General features: G+C 40.7%; 1 protein-coding gene across 3 annotated transcripts in view; it reads left to right on the plus strand.

Annotated features, from left to right (window-relative positions):
• TBC1D30 (TBC1 domain family member 30) overlaps nucleotides 1–24,649 on the plus strand; it is a 44,093-nt gene that overhangs the window by 7,737 nt on the left and 11,707 nt on the right. For all 3 annotated transcript variants that reach the window (XM_044942511.2, XM_044942510.2, XM_044942512.2), the window contains exons 4-9: nucleotides 1,492–1,617; nucleotides 3,238–3,423; nucleotides 9,231–9,399; nucleotides 11,681–11,849; nucleotides 16,461–16,566; nucleotides 24,521–24,633. In XM_044942511.2, coding sequence (XP_044798446.1) covers nucleotides 1,492–1,617; nucleotides 3,238–3,423; nucleotides 9,231–9,399; nucleotides 11,681–11,849; nucleotides 16,461–16,566; nucleotides 24,521–24,633 — 869 coding nt within the window. The remainder of the gene's footprint in view (nucleotides 1–1,491; nucleotides 1,618–3,237; nucleotides 3,424–9,230; nucleotides 9,400–11,680; nucleotides 11,850–16,460; nucleotides 16,567–24,520; nucleotides 24,634–24,649) is intronic.

Below are 24,649 nucleotides of genomic sequence, written 5' to 3' on the forward strand. Positions count from 1 at the left end.
TTTGACTGTGTGGATCACAACAAACTGTAGAAAATTCTGAAAGAGATGGGAATACCAGACCACCTGACCTGCCTTTTGAGAAATTTGTATGCAGGTCAGGAAGCAACAGTTCAAACTGGACATGGAACAACAGACTGGTTCCAATGGGGAAAGGAGTGTGTCAAGGTTGCATATTGTCACCCTGCTTATTTAACTTATATGCAGAATACATCATGAGAAACACTGGGCTGGATGAAGCACAAGCTGGAATCAAGATTGCCAGGAGAAATATCAATCACCTCAGATATGCAGATGACACCACCCTTATGGCAGAAAGCAAAGAAGAACTAAAGAGCCTCTGGATGAAAGTGAAAGAGGAGAGTGAAAAACTTGGCTTAAAATTCAACATTCAGAAAACTAAGCTCATGGCATCTGGTTCCCTCACTTCATGGCAAATAGATGGGGAAACAGTGGAAACAGTGACAGACTTTACTGGGCTCCAAAATCACTGCAGATGGTGATTGCAGCCATGAAATTAAAAGATGCTTGCTTCTTGGAAGAAAAGTTATGACCAACCTAGACAGCATATTAAAAAGCAGAGACATTACTTTGTCAACAAAGGTCTGTCTAGTCAAAGCTATGGTTTTTCCAGTAATCATGTATGGATGTGAGAGTTGGGCTATAAAGAAAGCTGAGCGCCGAAGAATTGATGCTTTTGACCTATGGTGTTGGAGCAGATTCTTGAGAGTCCCTTGGACTGCAAGGAGATCCAGTCAGTTCATTCTGAAGGAAATCAGTCCTGAATATTCACTGAAGGACTGATGCTGAAGCTCCAATACTTTGGTCACCAGATGTGAAGAGCTGACTCATTTGAAAAGACCCTGATGCTGGGAAAGATTGAAGGTGGGAGGAGAGGGGTATGGCAGAGGATGAGATGGTTAGATGGCATCACCGACTCAATGGACATGAGTTTGAGTGAGTCCATCACCAGGAGTTGGTGATGGACAGGGAGGCCTGACATGCTGCAGTCCATGGGGTCGCAAAGAGCTGGACAAGACTGAGTGACTGAACTGGACTGAACCCACTCCAGTAATCTTGCCTGGAAAATCCTATGGACAGAGGAGGCTTGCAGGCTACAGATAATGGGGTTTCAAGAGAGTCAAGCATTACTGAGAAACTATACAACAACAGCAAAGATAATCGAGCTATTCTACTGAACTGAAATAAAATTTGATAGGTTTTTGTTTTCTGAACAATATCCTTAATGGCTGGATTGTTACTTGGTACATAGTAGGAACTCAATAAATATTAATTGAAAGAATAAATAAAAGTCCCTAATTGGTACAGTTTAGTACAGCAGACTTTTCAATGAGGTTCTTAGTTTTCTACATATAGGCTATATCTCTTCTGGTAACAGTTTTCATTTTCTTGCTGGAAGCAGTCAGTATTGCCTAATAAAGAAAGATGAAATTATGTATTTTACTTTAGCATTCTTCTTTATTACTATTTTAGGTTTGGTTGACCTTGGCAGATCATTATTTGCACAGTATAGCCATTGACTGGGACAAAACCATGCGTTTCACTTTCAATGAGAGGAGTAATCCTGATGATGACTCTATGGGAATTCAGATAGTTAAGGTAATACCTCTGAGTTTGATTTATTGTCTTAACTTGGAAGATTTTTAAGAACCAGATGCGTCCTGGACAGAGGATCAAGCCATGGTTTGAATGTATTTCCTGCTTCCTAATTTCATTAGTTTAACAACTTTTTAAAATGGGGAATTTGTTGATGCCTTGTCTTTGTGCATCTGCATGTTGCTAGTAAGAAGAAAATGTATCCATTCATATTCAACTTATTTTGCTTGCATGATAGGAAATTGAAGTTCCTTTTTTGTTCAGCATGTGTCAGTGCTTTTAACTGGATTTTTACATCAAAGTCACTGAGAAATTTAGTTAAGCCTATTTCATATTAGAATAATTGGGCAGTTATTAGGATTTTGATAATTTCTTAACTGTCATTTTATGAAGATAGTTAAATTGACTGATGGGTTTACTTTACACCAGATGGTTGAATGTTCAGACCAGCTGTGGAGGTAGCCGAGGTTCACCTACCTGGATTATTACTGTTGATTAGAGCCTGGCACCAAAAGCCAAGGATGCTGATTTGATTTAATCCCATTATTCTCCTCTTACATAAGCCTCTAGGGCATGCTTTTTATTTTATATGAGTACATTACGTGTGATGCTAAGCTGAGGTTTTAAAAGGAAAGTTGTTTCATGTAAAGTTTGGTCACCAGAAGTTGGCTAATGTTTTGGCAGATTTGAAAATATTTTTTTTCAGGAGCAAATACTAACTAAAAAGAGCTATATTTTCATCTTACTTGGTGTATTTCAGACAAGTTTCAAAAAAAAATGAAATTTTATACTGTAATATGCTTGAAAAGCCTCTGTATTATGCACATTTGAGTTGTTTGTTTGGAATTTCAGTATGTGTTCCCTAGAGATGAAGTATTCCATATTTGAAATACTTTCTTTCTATTTAAGTGGTGAGTTAAGGCAATGCATGTTTTATAAGAATCATGTTCTTAGAATCTTTTTTTCTCGTTGAAATGAATGTCACTAAAATGAATATGTCCTGAAAATCATAGTCTCTGCTTGATAATTATAGGTATTGCCTTCATTATATATTAAAGCACAGCAAATGTTTCTGTCCTTTTATACATATTTATCAAACAACTTGGACAGAATGATTTTTCTGTGTCTTTTTGGTACTGGTTGCATTTTGCTCCTGAATACTATTTGGAGTTTTGATAGCTAAATATTTATATATATATATGTGTGTGTGTGTGTGTGTGTGTCTTTTTTTGATAGAAAGAAATAATGTTAGCATCTATCATACATGTGTTGAAATGATTTGTTTTATTTGAGATGCAACATTAAAATAAACTGTCAATTTATTTGAAAGCCTAATGTTGTATTTGTTAATTCTGAGGATCTTTTTGTGTTAACTCTGGAAATACTTTTGGTAGAAAATTTGCCTGACTGAAATTTCCCTTGAAAATGCCTCAGCATATTAGAAAACTAAAAGATACAAGCTTTGGTCTATGTATATAAGTTGCTTATATATTTTAAAGAACCAAAATCCATTTTGATAGTCTGACTTAATGCTGAGACAAAGAAAAAAACGAAAGTTTTTTTTTCTTTTAGAGAGAGCATAAGGAGTTATTTTAAAAAGTATTGCTTCCCCTCTCATTTTAGGATCTCCACCGCACAGGCTGCAGTTCGTACTGTGGCCAGGAGGCCGAGCAGGACAGGGTCGTGTTGAAGCGCGTCCTTCTGGCTTATGCCCGATGGAACAAGAATGTCGGGTACTGCCAAGGCTTTAACATCCTGGCTGCACTGATTCTGGAGGTGGTGGAAGGCAACGAAGGCGATGCTCTGAAAGTGAGTATCAGACTCTGAAGAAGGCAACTGACATTCTTCAGAGAGTGAAATACTAGAACTGTGGTTTCTCTTCCCTGATGCCCCACCTCCTTCCAAAGTATTTACTGTATCTTTCTAATTATCCATGATTTCCCCAGGTTAAAGCTCACAGGACAAACTTCTGTAGCTGCCAAATTTGAGGAGAATGATTATGTTTTTAGCTCCCTTATGAGAAATGTAAGGACATATATATGTGTGTGTGTGTGTTAGTTGCTTAGATGTGTTCGACTCTCTGCAACCCCATAGGCTGTAGCCCACCAGGCCCCTCTGTCCATGGGATCCTCCAGGCAAGAATACTGGAGTGGGTTGCCATTTCTGTCTCCAGGACACACATATATATTTATGGCTTTTTGAGGATGAGGGTGGGGGAACAGATCTTTCTTTCTCTCTTTCTCTGTCTGGTGTGCAGCATGTGGGATCTTACTTCCCCAACCAGGTATTGAATCCATGTTCCCTGGGTTGGGAGCTCGGAGTCTTACACTGGACCACCAGAGAAATCCCTGAGACATCATATTTTTAAACCAAGTTCAGTACTACTTATATTGATTACCCAGTGCTGCATAGCAAATCAGTTGCTTCAAACAGCAAATGTGTATGATATTTCTTTGAGTCAGGAATCTGGGCACAGCTTAGCTGGCTCAGGGTCACATTATCGTGGTATTCAAACTCTCAGCTAGGGCTTTAGTTTCATCCAAAGGCTCAATTGAGTGGGAAGAGCACTGGCCTCCAAGTTCATTCATGTGATCCTTGGTAAGATTTCATTCCCCACAGATGGCTGGACTGAGGGCCTCAGTTTTTTGCTGGATGTTGTTCTCTGCTTTGTGGGCCTTTCCGTTGTGCAGCATGGTGGCTGGCATTCCTTAGAGCGAGCAAGAGAGTAAAAGAGAACGAGCAAGTCAGAGGAGACTATGTTACAGATCTGCAGCCTAGTATTAGAAGTGACATTCCATCACTTTTGCCATGTTTTATTTTTTTAATTTATTTTTAATTGGAGAATAATTGCTTTACAATGTTGTGTTGGTTTCTGCCGTACATGAATCAGCATAAGCATACACATGTCCCCTTCTCCTTGCACCTCCTTCCCAACTCCCACCCCATCCCACCCCTCTAGGTTGTCACAGAGCACCAGGTTGAGCTCCCTGTGTCACACAGAAACTTCTGCCATGTTTTACTTATTAAAAGTCACTCACTAGGTCCAGCTCCTATTTAAGAGCAAGGGCTTATACAAGAGTGTGACTGTCAGCAGGTATAGATTCTGGGGGCATGCTTTAAATTGCCTTATTTGTTATACTTAATTCTGGTTGGTTCTTCTTCTTCTTTTTTTTTTTTTTTGATGTTGACCATTTTTAAAGTTTTTATTGAATTTGTTACAGTATTGCTTCTGTTTTATGTTTTGCTGTTTTTTTTTTTTTTGGCCCCAAGGCATATGGGATCTTAGCTCCCCAACTAGGCATTGAGCCTGTACCTCTTGCATTGGAAGATGAAGTCTTAACCACTGGACAACCAGGGAAGTCCCTGGTTGAATCTTCTTAACAGGTTGCTTTCATATCTGGGGTGAGGTATGAAGGAAATAGGCTGCAAGTGAATGTCTGCTGAAAGGTGCTTGTGTGGAGAAAGGCTATGAAAGTGAATGATATGTCTTATCTTTTAATCTTGGATGTCTAGGGCCTTTTTTTAGTTGAAAAATTTCTGGAAACATTTTGAGATGGGACGCTCGTAAGTTAAACTTGTAGGTCTGAATCTGACGCAGTGAGTCACCACAAAGAGTCTTTATGAGAAATGAAGGATTTCAGGTGTCGAGGATGGCCACTGCCTTATTTGCTTGGGGTAATATACGGTTGCTAATTCGTATTTGAACCCTGAAACTGTTGTTGATTGCAGTGTTGTGTGATGTATGAGATAAATACTTAGTCTTTGTATTCAAGGTCCCACTCCTCCCAATTCTGTTTAATTATAGTGCATTCCTTAGTGATAGTCTCAGTAACTCACTTAATGTCATATGGAAAAATGAACACATTTTTCTCTTGGTTGTATGCACATTGTGTTGAAATTAATTATAAATCCATCCTGACATGATCTCAACCTGTATTCACCCTCTCAGACTTTCCATTCATGTATTTAAGGAAGCAGCTTTGAAGCTACTTGCATATCACATAGTTAGGGGTGGAAGAGGGGGAGGCAGTGGCAAATCAAATACATGAGTTTAGAACATTTTTTATTAAAAGCAATTTTGTTTACTCATTCTGTATGCTTTACTCCGTTTTTCCCCCAGGTGTAATTTGCACGACTATGGAATGAGAGCTGTTTAGTTGAAAAGCTGAAATGAACAATTCCGGTTAGAGAGTAGGGTGGAGAGGTTTGGGATATGGGATGTACATGCCAATCAAATCATGAATCTCAGTGACGCTTGAGAAGCTAAAAATTCACATAAAAAGATGAATTAGACAAAGCTGAGGAACTGAATATTTATATTTCTGCTTCTAAGAAAATGAACTCTGTGGAATGAAATGACATCATCATCATTTGGGAATCTTGTGGTTAGACATTCAGTATGCAGAGGAAGGTTGGGTTCCTGAAGACAGTTCTTATGCTAAGGGAAATATTGGATGTCAATGTTTTTCCAGGGGCTATTTTGGCCTTGGTAAGTTTTAGTTAATAGGGAAATAAATAGTTTATCAGAGTAGGTAAACCATTTTTCCTGATTTTTTGCATTTATTGTTTTTTCTTAGTAACTTAGGTTTTTAAAATAGTAAAAAACAGAGTTTTGAAAATAGTTACAAACAAAGATTTAACTGTTTGTTAAAAATTTGAAGCTTCCCCATTATTTTTTTAATACTTCATTTTAAGGAGCAGTTTCAGGTTGAAATCAAAATTTAGAGGAAGAAACAGAGATTTTCCATATACCTGCTGCCAGTGCAGGAGACATAAGAGATAGTGGTTGGATCCCTGGCTCAGGAAGATCCCCTGGAGTGGGAAATGGCTACCCACTCCAGTATTCTTGCCTGGAAAATTCCATGGACAGTGGAGCCTGGCAGGCTCCCAGTCCATGGGGTTACAAAGAGCTGGACATGACCAAGCAACCGAGCTTGCACGCACACTTAATTCTTTTCAGTGGTGAATAATATTCCATTTTCTGGACCCACTGGAGGACATCTTGGTTGCTTCCAAGTTTTGGTAATTATGAATAAAGCTGCTATGAAAATCCACATGCAGGTTTCTATGTGGATATGTTTTCATCTCCTTTTGCTAAATCCCAAGGAGTACGATTGCTGGATTGTATGATAAGAGTGTGTTTAATTTTATAAAAAACTGTTAAACTGTCTTACAAAGTGACTTTACCAGTTTGCATTCCTACCAGCAAATCTAGAGTTCTGGTTACTCAGTATCCTTGCCAGCATTCGGTGTTGGCAGCATTCTAAATTTTGGCCATTGTAATAAGTGTATAGTGGTATCTCATTGTTTTAATTTGAATTTCTCTGATGACTGTGATATGAAGCATCTTTTCATAGCTTATTTGCCATCTGCATATCTTCTTTGGTAAGGTATCTGTCAAGGTCTTCAGTCCATTTTTTAATTGGATTGCTTGTTTTCTTATAATTGTTGAGTGTTAAGAGTTCTTTGTCTATTTTGGGTGACAGTCCTTTGTCAGATGTGTCTTTTCAAATATTTTCTCCCAATCTCTGGCTTGTCTTCTAGTCTTCTTGACAGTGTCTTTCACAGAACAGAAGTTTTAAATTTTAATAAACTCTAGCCTACCAAGTATTTCTTTCATGGATTGTGCCTTTGTTATTTTATATAAAAAATCATTCCCATATCCAAGGTCATCTAGGCTATATTTATCTCCTATGAGTTTTATAGTATTGTGTTTTACATTTAGGTCCATGATCCCTTTTGACTTACATTTTGTGGAGAGTGTAGGGTTGTTCCAGCACCACTTGTTGAGGAGACTGTCTTTGTTCCACTGCCATTATTTATCCTATTTTTTTTTTAAATCTAATGTTTGTTCTTTGAAATACAGGAGTGGGTGGAGCAACATAACTGGCTCTTATGTCTTATGTTCGACTTTGAGATGCCTCTGGACAGAGAATTTCATTGGGTCAGATGAATTACTGTGATAATTGGAATTTTTTTTTCTAGTTTTCATATAATTTTGAGGGATTGTAATCTTTTCATAAAACCTTATAAATTCATTTATATAAATCATAAAAATCTTTATTGGTATTATGTAACTTACTCTAGATGAAAAGTGCAATAATTGACTGTTACCTATAAATTTTGTCTTTGTGATCCCATCAGTTCCTCTTCTTCTTATCTGTAGAGTATGAGGTCCCTGACAGAGCCCTCTGCTCTGCTAAAAATCTGTCCTCCCCCTGAACTGGCCTGGCTCCTCAAGGACTTCCTCCCTCCACACAAGCTGAATATACTGCTTTTATTGCTAAGCTCTTATTTCTAGGGTGATGATACATATACCTGGTAAATTCTGTGTGTAAGAAAGCTAAAGTGATTCCCTGGACGGGTCACTCCTGTAATATAGGCTTCAGGGAGGCCTTTTTGAGAGGATATTCCCACCCTTGTTGACTTAGTCAAAACTATGACCCTGAAAGTAGAAGTTACAAGTCAAGGATGAGAGAAAAATGGGCCCTTGGCAGATCTGGGAGATAATTTTTTTAAAATAGTATTTTGTGAAAAAATATGAGACAGCTACTTCTCCATCACTGTATAGGGCCAGCTATGATTTTGCTCTTAATTTTGCTTTTCCTGTATTCTGGGAAATGTGTAAGTCGTCTAGGGATGAGGGCATTAACAGGGCATTCAAGCTGACAGGGAAAGGACCAGAGATTGACATATAGAACTCAGGTGTATTTTTCTGGGTCTCTCCAGTGGTTCTTGACATCTTAGAAAAGATAACCACAAATAGAAAAGTTAGGATGAAAACAGTAATTTGAAGAATATGAGGCAGTCTCATCTGATTTTAAAAGCACCATATGCTCAAAACAAAAATGTACCATTTGTTGCATTGTCCCAGGAGAGAAAGTGGACAAAAAGCTGACATCGGTTGTTCAAAAACTCAGGTTGATGGTCAGTGAATCTTGCGATCGACTGCTGTCGGGATATTCCATGATGGGCCAGCTGTGAGTTTTCAGATTAAGGTTGTGAAATTGCATTGATATCAAGGAGCTGACCTTGAGATTTCTTCTGGATGCTGAGAAAGCTTGAGCTCCATGGCTTGTCAGAGGGAGGCTGAGGATTATATCATCACAGCTACTACCAGGATGAACTCAGGTCTAGTGGCCCAGCTAAAAATTTTAGACAGCAGCAGATTTGGGGTCAGAGTGAGTTAAACCAGAGGTCCCCAGCCTTTTTGGCAGCGGGGACTGGTTTCATGAAAGACAGTTTTTCCATAGGTGGGGCTTGGGCAGAGGAGATGGTTCAGGCCATAACATGAACAATGGGGAGCGGCAGATGAAGCTTCACTCGCTCTCCCACTGCTCACCTTGTGTGTGGCCAGATTCCTAACTGGCCAAGGGCTGGTGCCAGTCCATGGCCCTGGGGTTGGGGACCCCTGACGTAGACAATTATGCCACCTGCTCCTTACCTTGAAGTGGAGAGGAGCCTTGAAAATCCAGAACATTTGGTGCTGACACGTGTAAAGAATGGTGTGCTTTGGCTAACTGTCTTTTGCCAATTTGAATATGTTCTATGTAGGACGTGTTGGTATAGCAAGCAGTTTTTGTGAAGCAATCTTGTTCTATATCTTTTTTCTTCAGATTATGATTTACCTTATTGACAAGGTACTTCCTGAAAGCTATTTTGTCAACAATCTCCGGGCACTGTCCGTGGATATGGCCGTCTTCCGAGACCTCTTGAGACTGAATCTCCCTGAATTATCTCAGCACCTGGATACTCTTCAGAAAACTGCAAACAAGGAGAGTGGAGGTAGTGATGATTCGATGCTATTATACCTTTGAAAGTAGTTTACTTTTCTGATACCACTGTACCTATGAGCCTAAACCTTGAATGGTGAAACATGGTTTCAGATATTTCATTTGGTCAGAGCTTGGTGCAGTGAAAGATTTCTAGAGAACAAAAACAGAAATAAAAACAAAACCCAAATGGAGGGCCAGATGTTGAATCTCTAACTGGTTATGGTTAAGAAGTCAGTCAGGAACCTCACCAGTACCAGCTCACCAACTATATACTGTACTCTAGGTAAAGAATGGTATCCATGCCTTGCTATCAGTTAAACTGCTGTAAGTTGGCATCAAAACTATAGGAGTTCTTTAAAATTGAACTACAGGTACAGCTTGGCCGAACCTGTGGTTTTGCTTCAACCATTGAGGTTATGGAGAGTAGAATATGTATTTTCATAAAGTTGTAGGAGATAAAAGCAGTCCTTTGGGCTGAGATGTTTAATGCTCCTTTTATTCATTCATGTGAAGTGAAGGATATTTAGACTTCAGATCAGATCAGATCAGTCGCTCAGTCGTGTCCAACTCTTTGTGACCCCATGAATCGCAGCACGCCAGGCCTCCCTGTCCATCACCAACTCCCGGAGTTCACTCAGACTCACATCCATCGAGTCAGTGATGCCATCCAGCCATCTCATCCTCTGTCGTCCCCTTCTCCTCCTGCCCCCAATCCCTCCCAGCATCAGAGTCTTTTCCAATGAGTCAACTCTTCGCATGAGGTGCCCAAAGTACTGGAGTTTCAGCTTTAGCATCATTCCTTCCAAAGAAATCCCAGGGCTGATCTCCTTCAGAATTTAGACTTACTTGAGATGAATGGACCAGTTCTTACTGGAGAAGGGCTCTCTTGGCCTCCAGGTAGAATCTGAGCCCTGAAGGAAGGGACTGGGTTGATTAAGGTGGCAATGGAGATGGCTCTGCAAGTGGCTGAGTCTCTGCCATCTAGTTGGCATCACCAGCTTCCCAAGCACCCAAGCTTGTAGCTGTCGTCATCCCCACTTCTTGCACTTCTCCAGATACCAAAAATACGATATTTGCTATGTTTTCTTTAAAAGGCTGTCAGTTCCTGACCCATGAATTTAAATCTGGGAAAATCTGAAAGGGTTTTGAGGACCTCATCTATGATTAAAATACACTGGAAATTATAGTGACACCCAGGTGTCTCTAAGCATTTTCTTCCAAGTAGTTGGAGTAATCTTATTTAATTTGGCGGTGCAGTATACTTGTGCACCTGTGAGGATTTCATAAAGCTTCCAGCAAGACCAGATTGGCCTGTTCCAGAGTCAGACACACTTCACTGGGCTCCACATTTGCCCAAATGCCTTGGTGACCTTAGATACTAGCCTGTGAACAAAGATACTCCTTTGTAGGTAAGAAGGAAGAAAGTGGATACAGGAGGACAGATCTTGTTTTGCTTGTACTTGGGTAAATGTACCTTCTGACTGTAATTTGGAGAAAGGATTAGTCTAGTATCTAAATTTTTATATTTCATTAAAATATATGCTTATGCAATCATAATGGGAAGTGGGAGAAGACTCTCTTGTTTTAGTGACTTTGGAAAGTTCAAAGTGAGCTGGATCCCAGATCTTTAAAACGGAATGTAGTTTAGTTAAAAATATTTTAAAATGTCACTTTGCTTAATCTCCAAGTATTTGGGGATTTTCCAGCTTTCTTTCTGTTATTGATTTCTGATTTAATTCCATTGTGGTCTGAGGACTATGGATAAATTAACAAGTAAACAAGTAATTGCTTATGAGCAATTTTATTTTTATCAGCAGCATTTGAATAAAAGTAGGTTTTAGGAGGTTTTGGAAATCAGCTTTTACTTTTGAGTGGTTAAAATCCTTTCTTTTATCCTGTTTTTGATAGGGAGAGCATCCTCCTCGATTTTCAGTGCCCCACAGTAGGTACACTCAAATTAAATTTTAGGTTAAGATTTCTGAAATGTCACAAAGAATTTGTGAAGTTCATAGTATTGCGATTTTTATTAAACACACCTATGTTCTCCCCCTACCCCCACCCAAATAAAGAAAGAACAAGAATTTAGAGAGATTAAAAAAAAGCAGCCATAACATACTGGGTTGGCCAAAAAAACTTCTTTTGGTTTTTCCTGTAAGATGTTATGGGAAAACCCAAATGAACTTTTTGGCCAAGCTAATATTTGAGTGGACATGAGAGATTGAAAGCGGGTATTTTCATATCTTGCACACCATCAATTCTGCAGAAATGTAGAGTGTTTTTTTAAATTTCAGGTGGATATGAGCCTCCACTGACCAATGTCTTCACGATGCAGTGGTTTCTGACTCTCTTCGCTACGTGTCTCCCTAACCATACAGTTTTAAAGATTTGGGATTCAGTTTTCTTTGAAGGTTCGGAAATCATCCTACGGGTGTCGCTGGCTATCTGGGCAAAGTTGGGAGAGTAAGTAATTTCCCCTTCCTGTTCTGTACTGTGGTGTGAGAGCCTTACAGCGCTTTTGTTCTCCAATGTTTATGCATCAATATTTATCAATATTTAAATCAATATTCATCAATATTTAAATGTGAGGAAAAGAGAAAGTTGTGAATGCTTGGCAATTGCTTTTGCCTTCTGAACGCTCTGTCGGCTCATCAGTGAATGTTGGGGGCAAGTGGAAGCTGTTTCAGAGAAGGGGGCAGGCTGTTTCAGGCCTGGAGTTCTCCTCCTCCTCAGTGCTGGCGTCCTGGCAGGTCCACACTGTTGGCATCTTTCCTAACCCTGGTTGTGGAGAGGGAGAGGGACTTAGGTGGAAGACGAATTGAAAGATCTGGAGACAGCTGTGTGGGTTTGTTGGTTAAGACTGCAATTTGGCTTATGTTTGAGTCTTTATAATTATTTTGTTGTTCAGTCGCACAGTCGTGTCTGACTCTTTGTGACCCCATGGACTGCAGCACGCCAGGCTTCCCTGTCCTTCACTATCTCCTGGAGTTTGCTCAAACTCATGTCCATTGAGTCAGTGATGCTATCCAACCATCTTATCCTCTGCTGCCCGCTTCTTCTCCGGCCCTCAATTTTTCCCAGCATCAGTGTCTTTTCCAGTGTATTGGCTCTTCACATCCAAAAGTATTGGAGCTTCAACTTCAGCATCAATCCTTCCAGTAAATATTTAGGGTTGGTATTTTGTAGAATGTGATAAAATTAAATGAGATACTATGTATAAAGGTATCTAGCATGGTGCCTGGTGCCTAGTCAATAGTAGAACACATGGAACTTCTTTCCTTTCATCAAGAGTTAATTCCATTTGAAATCTATTACCACCAAACAGATTTCACTTACATTCTTGTCTAGTATCAGGGCTGAAAACACTAGGGTATTTTCACCCATCTCTAATGTATTATGACTATTACATTAAATATCTGCCTTTGGGTAATGGGAGAGACATCAGGATGAAATTGTTACAGTTAACTGAACATGCAGAAAAGTTTTTAATGTTTCTTTCCTAGAGCTATTTTTAAATGACTTGAGTGGGTGCCCGTAGACAACAGGTTAGAGAACTTATAAATCACTTCCAGTGTTTTGTTTCAGAAACCTCTTAAGTAGCCTTTTTATTGATGGGAAGTTGTTTCCTGAGAGACTTGCAGCATTTTTTAATTTTGTAAGAAAAATCCACCAACTAACAATTCAGGGATTAAAAAAAAAATCATTGTTGTGTGGAAGTGTCTTTAAATATCACGTAGCAATCTCCTCTGCCTTTGTTTCACTGCAGATAGCTTTTCAGTGAGGCAAATAAATTCACCTGTGGGGGATTTGTTGTGACATTTACATACCTGTTTACTTTCTTCCCATGTCAGCCTTTTTCTGCAGTCGTGTATTTCCAGCCTACTACTTCGCAAACTGAGCATTGGTAGTTTCTCTATTACCAGTATCACACTCTAGCCGTCGTGATAGTTGCTGAATAATTAGCTTATAGGATTAAAATACTACAGCACTTGATTGTATGCTGGGTTGAGTCTAGTCCCCTTTTTGTTAGTTCTTAATTATGGGGCAGGAGGAAAAGAGGTGGTTCTTATTTTATTCCTATCTACTCTACCCATTATCTATCAGAATTTATTAATATGGTCATCCCAGGGATGTCACACTATTGAAATAATAATAGCTACACTTAATATCCAATATTCACAGAGTGCTTGCAATGGACAGGCATGATTCTAAGCACTGTAGATGTAAAATTAACTCATTTAATCTCACTGTCATCCTAGGAGGTAGGTTCTATTATCATCCCCATTTTACAGATGTCATCACTGAGGCACAAAGAACTTAAGGAAATTGCCCCACGTCACCCAGTTTGTAAGTGGAGAGACCTGATTTTGAGCGTGGGTACCTTGGCTCTATTATCTGTGCTTCTAATAATGTGAATCTACTGATTATAAATGGCTCCTGAAGTTCAGGAATCTGTGAGTTAGACTGGTAGAATTTTAAATGTTTCAGAGTTTTTGCTCATTATAATTTCACGTTTTGAGCATTTAGTGAAAGGAAAGGCAACTAACACACAACATCAAGGGCCTGCAGTCATTATGTTAAGATTAAACACATTATCTTACTCACTTCTCCCCACAACCCCATGACGTAGGTAGGATTATTCTCCCTGTCTTTTCAGGCGAGAAAATTGCCCCAGGAAGGCTGACTAATTAGTTCAAGGTCCCACAGCTAGTGAGTAGAGCTGGGATTTAGCCCTGGATCTTTCTGACTCCCGGGCCTGTCGTCTTCCCCACAGCCTGTCCATTGGAAAAGTCCTGAACATCATGCAGATGATCTCTGGGTCATGTGTACCTCAGTGACATCAGGGCTTCGTGTGTGCGTATCCATGGGCCCTTCCCATCACCTTGATTCTGCAACGTGAAATTTCCTCCTCTGCTCATACAAGGGCACTTGTGGAATGTGTAAACTGTCGACCATCAGCAAAGTCTCAGTGGCATCTTTTTCACGTGTCTTTTCTTCTCTGACCTGACTGCCTTGGCTTCTTCCCTCATTGCCTCATGCCTGGCACAGCCCTCCATGGCCTTCCATCACACCCTACACTTGCCATGCCACCTCGGGGGCAACCTTGCCAATGCCATGTCTGTTCCCACACTCTCTGTTAAAGGCCTTTCCGTGACTCTTGTCCTGAGAGGGCTCAGCAGGCAGATGAGGCCTTTGCAATTTGCTCTCTGCACCTCTCTACCTTCAGCTTCCCTAGTGGCTCAGTGGTAAACAGGAGACAAGGGTTCGATCCCTGGGTCGAGAAGATCCCCTGAAGGAGGAAATGGCAACCCACTACAGTATTCTTGCCTGGGAAATCCCATGGACTGAGGAGCCTGGCGTACTGCAGTCCAGGGGGTCACAAAAGAATTGGACATGACTAAGCAGCTAAACCTCCAGTACTCTTGCTTGGAAAATCCCATGGACGGAGGAGCCTGGTAGGCTGCAGTCCATGGGGTCGCTAAGAGTCGGACACGACTGAGCGACTTCACTTTCACCTTTCACTTTCATGCATTGGAGAAGGAAATGGCAACCCACTCCAGTGTTCTTGCCTGGAGAATCCCAGGGACGGGGGAGCCTGGTGGGCTGCCGTCTATGGGGTTGCACAGAGTCAGACACGACTGAAGCGACTTAGCAGCAGCAGCAAGCAACTAAACACCACCACCACCCTCCGCTCTCTCTGGCTACCCCCAGCCATACAGCCACCCCCACTGTGATCCGTGGACCTACATGCATTTCCCCAGGTAAGGCCTTCTGTCTCCTGTATCCACGTGTTTGGGATGCTTTTTCCTCCTTGTCAATCTGGAGAATATTTATCAAAACTCACCTTAAACATTACTTCTCTTCCTCACTCTCCACCTGGCCCCCAGGATAAACTTAACCACTTTTCAATTTATGCCCACATGCTGCTCTAAATTTTTGCATCAGCACTTCAACAGTTTATTTCATTTATTTACCTACATGATTGTGGCAGTGTGATTTGAACAGAACTCTAGAGCCTGAAGTTTTCCCAGGATCATATTTTTTTTTGACTGGCTTTATGGCGATCCCCCAACCTTAGCATATGTCAAAGAGTATGTCTTATGATTGGTAAGGCAAGTAGTTTTTCTGCTATGCAAAGAATGACATAATAGATAAAACAAATACCCAGGTCTCTGCTTTGGGTAATTCCTTTTTCTTCCCTCTCTAGAAGAAGAATTAAAGTTTCACCTGTCTCACAGGATGGCAGGTGACAGTCTTTATTTACCTGTTGAAGCAAATGCAAGAAACAAGGTGTAACTGCTATGTTTAAAACGGATAACCAGCGAGGACCTACTACACAGCACATGGAACTCTGCTCGATGTTGTGTGGCAGCCTGGATGGGAGGAGAGTTTGAGGGGGAATGGATACATACATACATACATACATGGCTGGGTCCCTTCAGTGTTCACCTGAAACTATCACAGCATTGTTAATCAGCTGTACCCCAATACAAAATAAGAAAAAAAAATATAACAGGGTGTAATAGCCAGCTCGCAGCAGTGTCCTGAGAAGACTGGAAAGACTGTGAAAATATCCTGAGGACTGATGAAATGTGCAGATAAAGTTCTTGTGTGTTTCATCTTTCATTTCTACCGTGGTTTGGTTTCAGTCTGTCAATGGTACTGCTGTTTGCAAATTGAGAGCAACAGATTCCCTCCAGGGGATAATTGTTCTTGGGTACCCAATTTCTTAGTTATTATTTCTGATCAGTGATGGGTGTTCAGATGTGTAGAAGGTGTCACGTGGGAGCAATAAAAATGCCACATGTGGAGCTGTGAGTCAGGAGAGTGGTATAGCAAAGAGAGGAACTCACCCTGGAATAAGGACCACTGTGTTGACCTTCCAGTTTTTAAAATCTTTTCTCTGCCTACCACAGGCTGTACTGTGAGTGTAATCATAGGATTTTGACTTCCGTTGATTGCTAACTTGGTTGATTTGATGGCAAGGGAAAACATGTCTAATTGTGCCTGCAGCGTGTGCCTGATGGCAGGGGTCTCCTAAACAATTCCTTTTTCTGTCCTTTCTTTATCTAGGCAGATAGAATGTTGTGAGACAGCAGATGAATTCTATAGCACCATGGGGCGCCTTACCCAGGAGATGCTAGAGAATGATCTTCTGGAAAGCCATGAACTCATGCAGGTGAGTGGGCAATGCCTGCCCCGCTTGGCTCAGGGGACCCCAATACCTTGAGAACAAGCAGAGGAAGGAAGAAATGAATAATGGATATTTATTATGACTTTCATTAAACAATGTTATATTGCAATTGTGGCTCAAATAAAGCTGGAAAGTTTTTTAAAAAACCAGAAAATGCAATACAAAAACAAACAAACAAAAAACCCCATCAGAGCACCGGCCCCCATCACCAACAAATCCCCAGGCGCTTATTCTGGATCTGATTCTTAGCCTTAAAGGAAGACTGGTGGGGAGAAATAATTATTTCTGGGAAGGAATTACTGAGGATCAAAAGAAGATTATTCTACTTCTCATTTTGGTCTATTTGTTTTGTCCACATTTGCAACTCATATTTTTACATAGGAATCATAAATTTTAAAATCTCCAACTTGAAGGGTTTTGTTACTTTCTGGCATGTTACTGTATCTCAACATCATACTGGGCAAGTCATTAAAAATGGCAGTGAGTGTAGAAGAGATAGCACTGTGTCTTCCATTAGGCTCTATAACATGATTTTTTTCTCAGTCTTCTCCTGGGCTTCTGATGACATCTCTTCCAGGTTCTTCCTTCATTCTGCAAACTAACCAGCAGTGGTTCTTGTCCAAAGTTGTTGTTGGGCGTTGGTTCCTTCTTTCTCTGTCGTGCCTCTCTCTTGCTTTTTTAAAGTTTCAACTTTAATGTTGGGTTCCACACCTGAGGTCATTTTGGTGGCTGGGGCCCAGTCAACGAGTTAGAAAACAAAGACCCAGGCCCTCATTTAGGACTTGAGAAGAGGTTTTATTTCTCTCCTCATCTCCTGGCACCTCCACCTGCTTCTCGGAACTCCTCACTTTTAGCAGAAAGCTGCCCAAGTTGTTGAGAATACTGACTACCCGGTAGAATTTCCCTGAGCATTTCTATTTTTTATTTCACCTTTTCTTTGCATTCTCGTCTCTCCTTTCTTTCTTCCTCTCTGACTTAGAGCAGGAAGTATGCTATCTACACCAGACCTCTGTGCTCTGATTCCAGCTCTTGTCACACCTCCCGAGCCATTGCTTCCTTGCTTCTTCTCTCTTGTAGAGGGAAGTGTCTTTTATTAAACATTATTCTCATATACCACCTATGAGATCCTTTTCAGAGGTCCCCAATCTTTTTGGCACCAGGGACAGATTTTGTAGAAGACAAATTTTCCACAGACCAGGGTCAGGGGAATGGTTTCAGGATGATTCAAGATTCAAGCATGTTATTAATTATGCACTTTATTTCTAATCTAATGCTGCCAGTGATCTGACAGGAAGTACCCTCTGTGGCCTGGGGGCTGGGGACCTGTGCTTGACATCCTGCAGAACTGCCTGATTCACGTGCCCCGGGCAGGACTCAGATCTCATCCCTTCTTCCTCACTCGTGAAACTTCAATGACTACTTATTACCTACAACACAGAGCGTGGGTTTTTCAGCTCATCAGCCAGTGCTCTTGACTGTCTGGCATTTACCTATCTTTTCAGCCATAGTTCCTGTTGTTCCCTTTTGTACCCTTGACCCAAGTCTAGGCAAGTCACACTGTCTTCCATGTTCCTGGAGCTACTGGGGAATATGCCTGCTCCACACCTTTGCTCCCTCTGTTCGGTCTCCCTCAGTCGCTTCACGTGTTTCCCCGTTCAGTCTCTTCACGTGTTTCAGGCCTGCCTCCCTGTGAAAGTGCCAGTTCATGTGCCATCTCCTTCATGAAACTGTCATCAGTCAGTTCAGTTCAGTCGCTCAGTCATGTCCAACTCTTTGTGACCCCATGGACTGCAGCACACCAGGCCTCCCTGCCCATCACTAACTCCTGGAGTTTACTCAAACTTATGTCCGTTGAGTCGGTGATGCCATCCAACCATCTCATCCTCTGTCATCCACTTCTCCTCCCGCCATCAATCTTCCCCAGCATCAGGGTCTTTTCAAGTGAGTCAGTTCTTTGCATCAGGTGGTCAAAGTATTGGAGTTTCAACTTCAGCATCAGTCCAGTCTCTGATAGGCTCAACTAAAAGCATCTCCTTCTTTGATTCACCAGGTTTTCCTTGTACCACTCTTGTGAGCCTTCATCACATTCTACCTTGATTTGAGGCTGGATTTTATTTCCTCAGCGATATTATGAATTCCTGGAGGACAGGGACTCTTTTCTCATAATATGTAGCACTTGACCTTCTAGAAAGAAACAAGAAAGAAAGTGAAGTCGCTCAGTTGTGTCTGACACTTTGCGACCCCATGGACTGTAGCCTGCCAGGGTCCTTCGTCGATGGGATTTTCCAGGCAAGAATACTGGAGTGGGTTGTCATTTCCTTCTCCAGGGGATCTTCCCAACCCAGGGATCGAACCCAGGTCTTCTGCACTGCAGGCAGACTATTTACCATCTGAGCCACCAGGGAGATACTGCCTTCTCCTGCTGCTGCTGCTAAGTCGCTTCAGTCATGTCCGACTCTGTGCAATCCCATAGACGGCAGCCCACCAGGCTCCCCCGTCCCTGGGATTCTCCAGGCAAGAACACTGGAGTGGGTTGCCGTTTCCTTCTCCAATGCATGAAAGTGAAAAGTGAAAGTGAAGTTGCTCAATCATGTCTGACTCTTCGCGAACCCATGGATTGCAAACTACCAGGCTCCTCCGTCCATGGGATTTTCCAGGCAAGAGTACTGGAGTGGGGTGCCATCGCCTTCTCTGCCATAATGCCTAACATAGTGCTGAGAGTCCCCCTGGCTGCTCCATGGATACACAGAAGTATAAAACATTAGAATTTGAGGCAGTGTTTTTCAAACTTGACTGTGTATAAGCAACATGTCAGGAGTGTATTAAAAGGCAGATATTTGGCCCATGGGTGGTGGTTATGCAAGTGGTTTGAACTAACACTTATAGAAACACTGGTTTGAAAGACTCTTAAAGGTCCACTAACCTAATTCTGTCACTTAACAGAGAAGAAACTAAGACATGGAGAGTGAGCATCTTGCCATATTCTTGGGTTGTCTAGTGGCAGGCCCAGAACTGGTGGGATCCAAGCTCAACACATGGCCTGCTGCTGCTCCTCGCCACCCAACACAGGGCTTCCACATGTTTATTCAAAACATGTCTTTCTAAAATCTGAAATCCCCTTTAGAAGAATGGGCAACATTTTATTTCACCTGAAGTTTAAACATTGTAAATGACAGATACATTGCACTTTGTCTTCTGGGAATTTCCTATCTTAGATACCAGGAGAAAAGAGAGCCCCCTCTTTACTTTGCTTTAAGAGAATCCTAGAAGGAAAAACATAGACTGTGGCTTGATTGATTAGATTTTATTTTAGCAGCATTTCTCCTGCCGAGGAAAACATCTGGTAAAGATGAACTGAGCCTAATTTTGTACAACTTATGATTTCATGTTTTTTGTAAAACATGTCAATGATGAAAAAGAGAAATACTATTCCTTTTCAGCAGTACCTAAATATAAATATCTATTTAAATGCATGTTGGTAGTTTGGGCAGTAAATAGACTCATTGGTTTTCCTTGACATCGTAGAGTATTAAGGAAAGATGCTGAATGTCATTTCAAGCGCTCTCTTTTCTATATTTACTCCTTAAGAAAATTAATTCAGTGGCTATGATCCAATTACGGTAGACCTTAAGTCTGTCAGCAAACTTGAAATGATGAAAAATCCAATCAGATGAAAAATGTGGACCACATACAAGATCTTTATTTTTGAACTGAAGAGATGCAAAGATTTTCCCTGTTTGGTTTTCCTTATTTCTTTCAGTTCTAGGTGCCATGCACCAAATTGTCTACTGGGTTTTTTGTTTTTTTGGGGTTTTTTTTTTTTTACCATAAATCTCATCACTCTTTTATATTATTAGCAATGGCCATTTAAATAAGAGATAATGTTAGAAAAAGAGGTTGGGAGAATACTGATGAAATAGTTTATATGGATTTTGCTACGCCTTTTGACAAAGTCTCTCATGGATTCTTTGAGAGAAAAGTTAGAGGTTTTTTTTCCTAACTGCTCCAGGACTTTGTTGTGGCATGCAAGATTTTTTTTTTAGTTGTGGCATGTGAACTCTTAGTTGCAGCATGTGGAATTTCATTCTCTGACCAGGGATAGAACTGGGGCCCCCTGCATTGGGAGCACAGAGTCTTAGGAACTAGATCACCAAGAAAATCTCTCTCTATAGTTGTGTATATAGTTATTATATATAGAGGCCTTCCCTGGTGGCTCAGCAGTAAAGAATCTGACTGCAATGCAGGAGACCCAGGTTTGATCCCTGGGTCAGAAAGATCCCCTGGAGGAGGGCATGGCAACCCACTCTAATACTGTTGCCTAGAGAATCCCACGGACAGAGGAGCCCGGCACGCTGTAGTCTATAGTGTCGCGCAGAGTCAAACATGACTGAAGTGACTAAGCAGCAGCGGCATTATATATAGAAAAGTTAGTTACATGCAATTACTAAACGAGTTTGGAGAAACCTCACCAAAAGTGGTTGTCAATAATTATTTACGGTTACCTGAGGAGAGCTTTCATGTGCCATGAGACTGTTCCCTTTTTCTATCAGTGATGAAATGGAAATCACATGGATGTGAATGCTTGTCCAATAGAAGGATACCATTTGATTATTAGTGCTGTCAAAGATGAAACTGTCTTGCCTTGCAAAATTGTGTGGGCCCATAACTGGAAGTGTTCAAGCAGCACCCTTGTGATCAAATGTTGGAGATGCTCTAGAGGGCGCTCTTGCATGGGAGGGAGGTTGAACCAAATTATATTTAAATTCCTTTTTAAGATACTATTTGTGTACTATACTTTGGCTCTAAGATAATTAGTAAAAGCCCTTTCTTGAAATCAGTTGTAAATCTCTGATTTGCACAGTTGGGTACCTAGAGTTTGCAGGTACCCTGAGGACTGTGGTGGTATGTCATGTACCTTCATGCGATAAACATGTCTGCCGACAAGTGAGACCTTTAAGTGAGTGAGTGAATACATGCGAAATACTACAAGGACATTTCTTTCAGAAACACTGATTTGTACTTTAAAGGGCTAACTAAAAGTAAATTATAGAGAAAGGAAGAGCAGGAAAAGAGCATGAATCCCAGTGGAGCCAGTGTTCTTTTTGGTTCAATGTCTTTAGCTGAGTGGCCCTTGAAGGAGCTTGGTAAGACCCCAGACCATTTACTCTGGGGCAGGATGGGACAGAGTAGGGCCAAAATGTACTCCTCTTTCTTTTCTTATACACTTCCTTCATGAGTCTGGGCCAAGAAGTTTTCTGATAACTTTTAATAAAATTAGCAGAAATAAAAGGTGACTCTTCAGCTCCAATGAGACATCTTCCTTCATTGGTAGAGAATTTTGAAATTCCTAACATTAGTAATTTCATCTTTTTAATAGTGAAATTTATTTTTAATTGAAGGATATTTGCTCCACAGTATTGTATTGGTTTCTGCCAGACATCAGCATGAATCAGCCATAGGTATACCTGTATCCCTCCCTCTTGAACCTCCCTCCTAGTAATTCCATCTTTTAAACTTGAATCCCAGTGATATGGGCTTGTTTATTGAGATATGATTGACATATGACATATTAGTTTCAGGTGTACAACATAATGATTCGGTATTTGTATATATTGTGAAATGATCACAAAAGTCCAGTCAACATCCATCACTGTGCATAATTAAGACTTTTAAAAAATATTTATTTATTTATTTTGCTGCATCAGATCTTAGTTGCAGTATGTGGTGTCTAGTTCCCTGACCATGGATCAAAGCTCTACTGGCATTCTGTACTGTCAGTAAAGCAGCTTTTTGGGCAGTGAACTGATGGCAGCCTTTGTGGCATCAAAGAGAGTGTACTCTGACCATGTTATTAATGAAATCATATGAAGTATTTCAGGCAACAGAATGTATTAAAATAATATGATAAATTGTACACACCCATGACCCAGTTTAAGAAATAAAACATTAACAACACAGGTGAACACCCTCATGTACTCCTCTCAGGTCCTGCTCCTCTCAGAGGTAACCACCATCCTTCACTTTTTCATGGTGAGTTTCATGCCTTCACTTCTCAGATGAGGAAAAGCAGGCACAGAGAGGTTGGGAAGCAGCCTAATCTCACATTCCGGACTAATGGGAGCCACAGGGCGCCTTCTGCTTCTTTCCAGGGGGAAACAGTTCACTGTTAGTACGTTTGTGCTGCTGCTCAGCCACTTTGGTACACGGACCTTCCTGGACTTAGGACGGGGTTATATGCAGATAAACTCATCATACACTGAAAATGTATTTAATGCACCTAACCTACCAAACATCACAGTTCATCCTAGCCTGCCTTAAACATGAAGACATTTATGTTTAACCTATATTTAAACACTGCCTTAAACACTCAGGACACTTATGTTAACCTGTACTTGGGCAGCATCATCTGACATGAAGCCTGTTTTATAATGGCAAGTTGAATAACCCATTTAATTTATTGAATGCTGAACTGCAAGTGAAAAACAGAACAGTTGTCTGGGTCCAGAATGGTTGTAGATATACTGTTTGTTTCCCCTCGTGATCACTTGGCAGATGGGGAGCTTGATTGCCTAGCATCATGAGAGAGTATCTTTGGCACATTGTAAGCCCAGGAAAAGATCCAAATTCAGAATTCAAAGAAGGGTTTCTACTGAATGCATATCGCTTTTGCACCACCATAAAGAGGAAAAATCATTTAAGTTGAACTGTTGTGAGTCAGGGACTGTCTGTGATCAAGTATGCATGAGATTGATTGATTTAGAGAGGACTTTTGTGGTCTTGATACACTTTGTAACTATGCACAGTAAGCAATGGAGAATCAAAGGAATCGTAGCCAGCATTTCTGTGTTTGGAGTCTTGGGATGTTACACTAAAGTATAAGTGGATAACACGAAGTTTGGAGACAGTCCGATGTGCAGGCTGTTTAGAATCGAGCTTTCGGTGGACTGTTCCAGTGGCAGCTCTGAGCTGTGGGGTGAGACTGCAGCGCCAGGAAGCCCCTTTTAGAGCCCTCCTTTTTCTACCTGTGCAGAGATGAGAGATTTCCTAAACCTTCTGAATAGAAAAATACCACTTTAAAATATTTTCCTCTAAAAATGTCATCAGAACATTGAATGGCTTCCTGGAAGAAATGAAAGTTCATGTGACTAATATGCATCTTCTGATGAATAAGAGCCCAAAAGATTGAAGAAATATGTTTGGAGCAATTAAGTTTTTATCAAATTAAGAGAACAAACAAGATGATTTTCTTCTCCCTGGTAGAATGATAGATCATCTTAAAATTCTGGAGGAAGCACAGGTACTTTTCCCATTTTTATTTATAGATTTTTTTAACAGCCTATGCTTTACACCCCTGTCACTTCCTTCTTTTTTTTTTTTCTTTAAAAATAACAGTTAACAATTTTCGCCTAGAACTCATTCACAGACATTTGAAAAGGTGGTATCTCTGGAGGAAGCTTGCAGGTGATCATGGGATCGTCCCCCAGATTTAATTTTATCTGGAAGGCTGACATTTAATGTCTATAAAAATCATCAAGGAAAGCTTTGGAAAATGAGCAGTACATATAAAGAAGATTATTGGGTTCTCTGGGAAATAAGTAATAGGGAGCTATGGATTTCTGAATTAACCCATCTATCAAAGAAGCAGGGGGATGTCAGACTGTCCCCATTTCTCCCGCTCCACCCCTACCCTGCGTTCACCAGGTGGAGTGCCCAGTCGCAGCTGGATTGATTTGAGGACTCATTATTGTTTTATTTTTTAATTTTTTAAAAAATTCTTTTGTCTTTCTCTAAGATAATATTGAAATGGACTCTCTCCATCCTCTGTGTAAGGAGCAGTCTCTACCTCTTCACACCCAAATCATAGAACTTTCATGTCTTCGCAGGATTGATAAAGTTAAGACCACGTTTTCAGACATGGCATTTTGTTCTTGTTTTCCAGACTGTTTATTCTATGGCTCCATTCCCCTTTCCACAATTGGCAGAGTTGAGGGAAAAATACACTTACAACATTACACCGTTCCCTGCCACAGTTAAGCCCACCTCAATTTCTGGGTAAGATCTTTTTTTT

Source organism: Bubalus bubalis, chromosome 4, assembly GCF_019923935.1.
Source record: "Bubalus bubalis isolate 160015118507 breed Murrah chromosome 4, NDDB_SH_1, whole genome shotgun sequence".
NCBI lineage: Eukaryota > Metazoa > Chordata > Mammalia > Artiodactyla > Bovidae > Bubalus > Bubalus bubalis.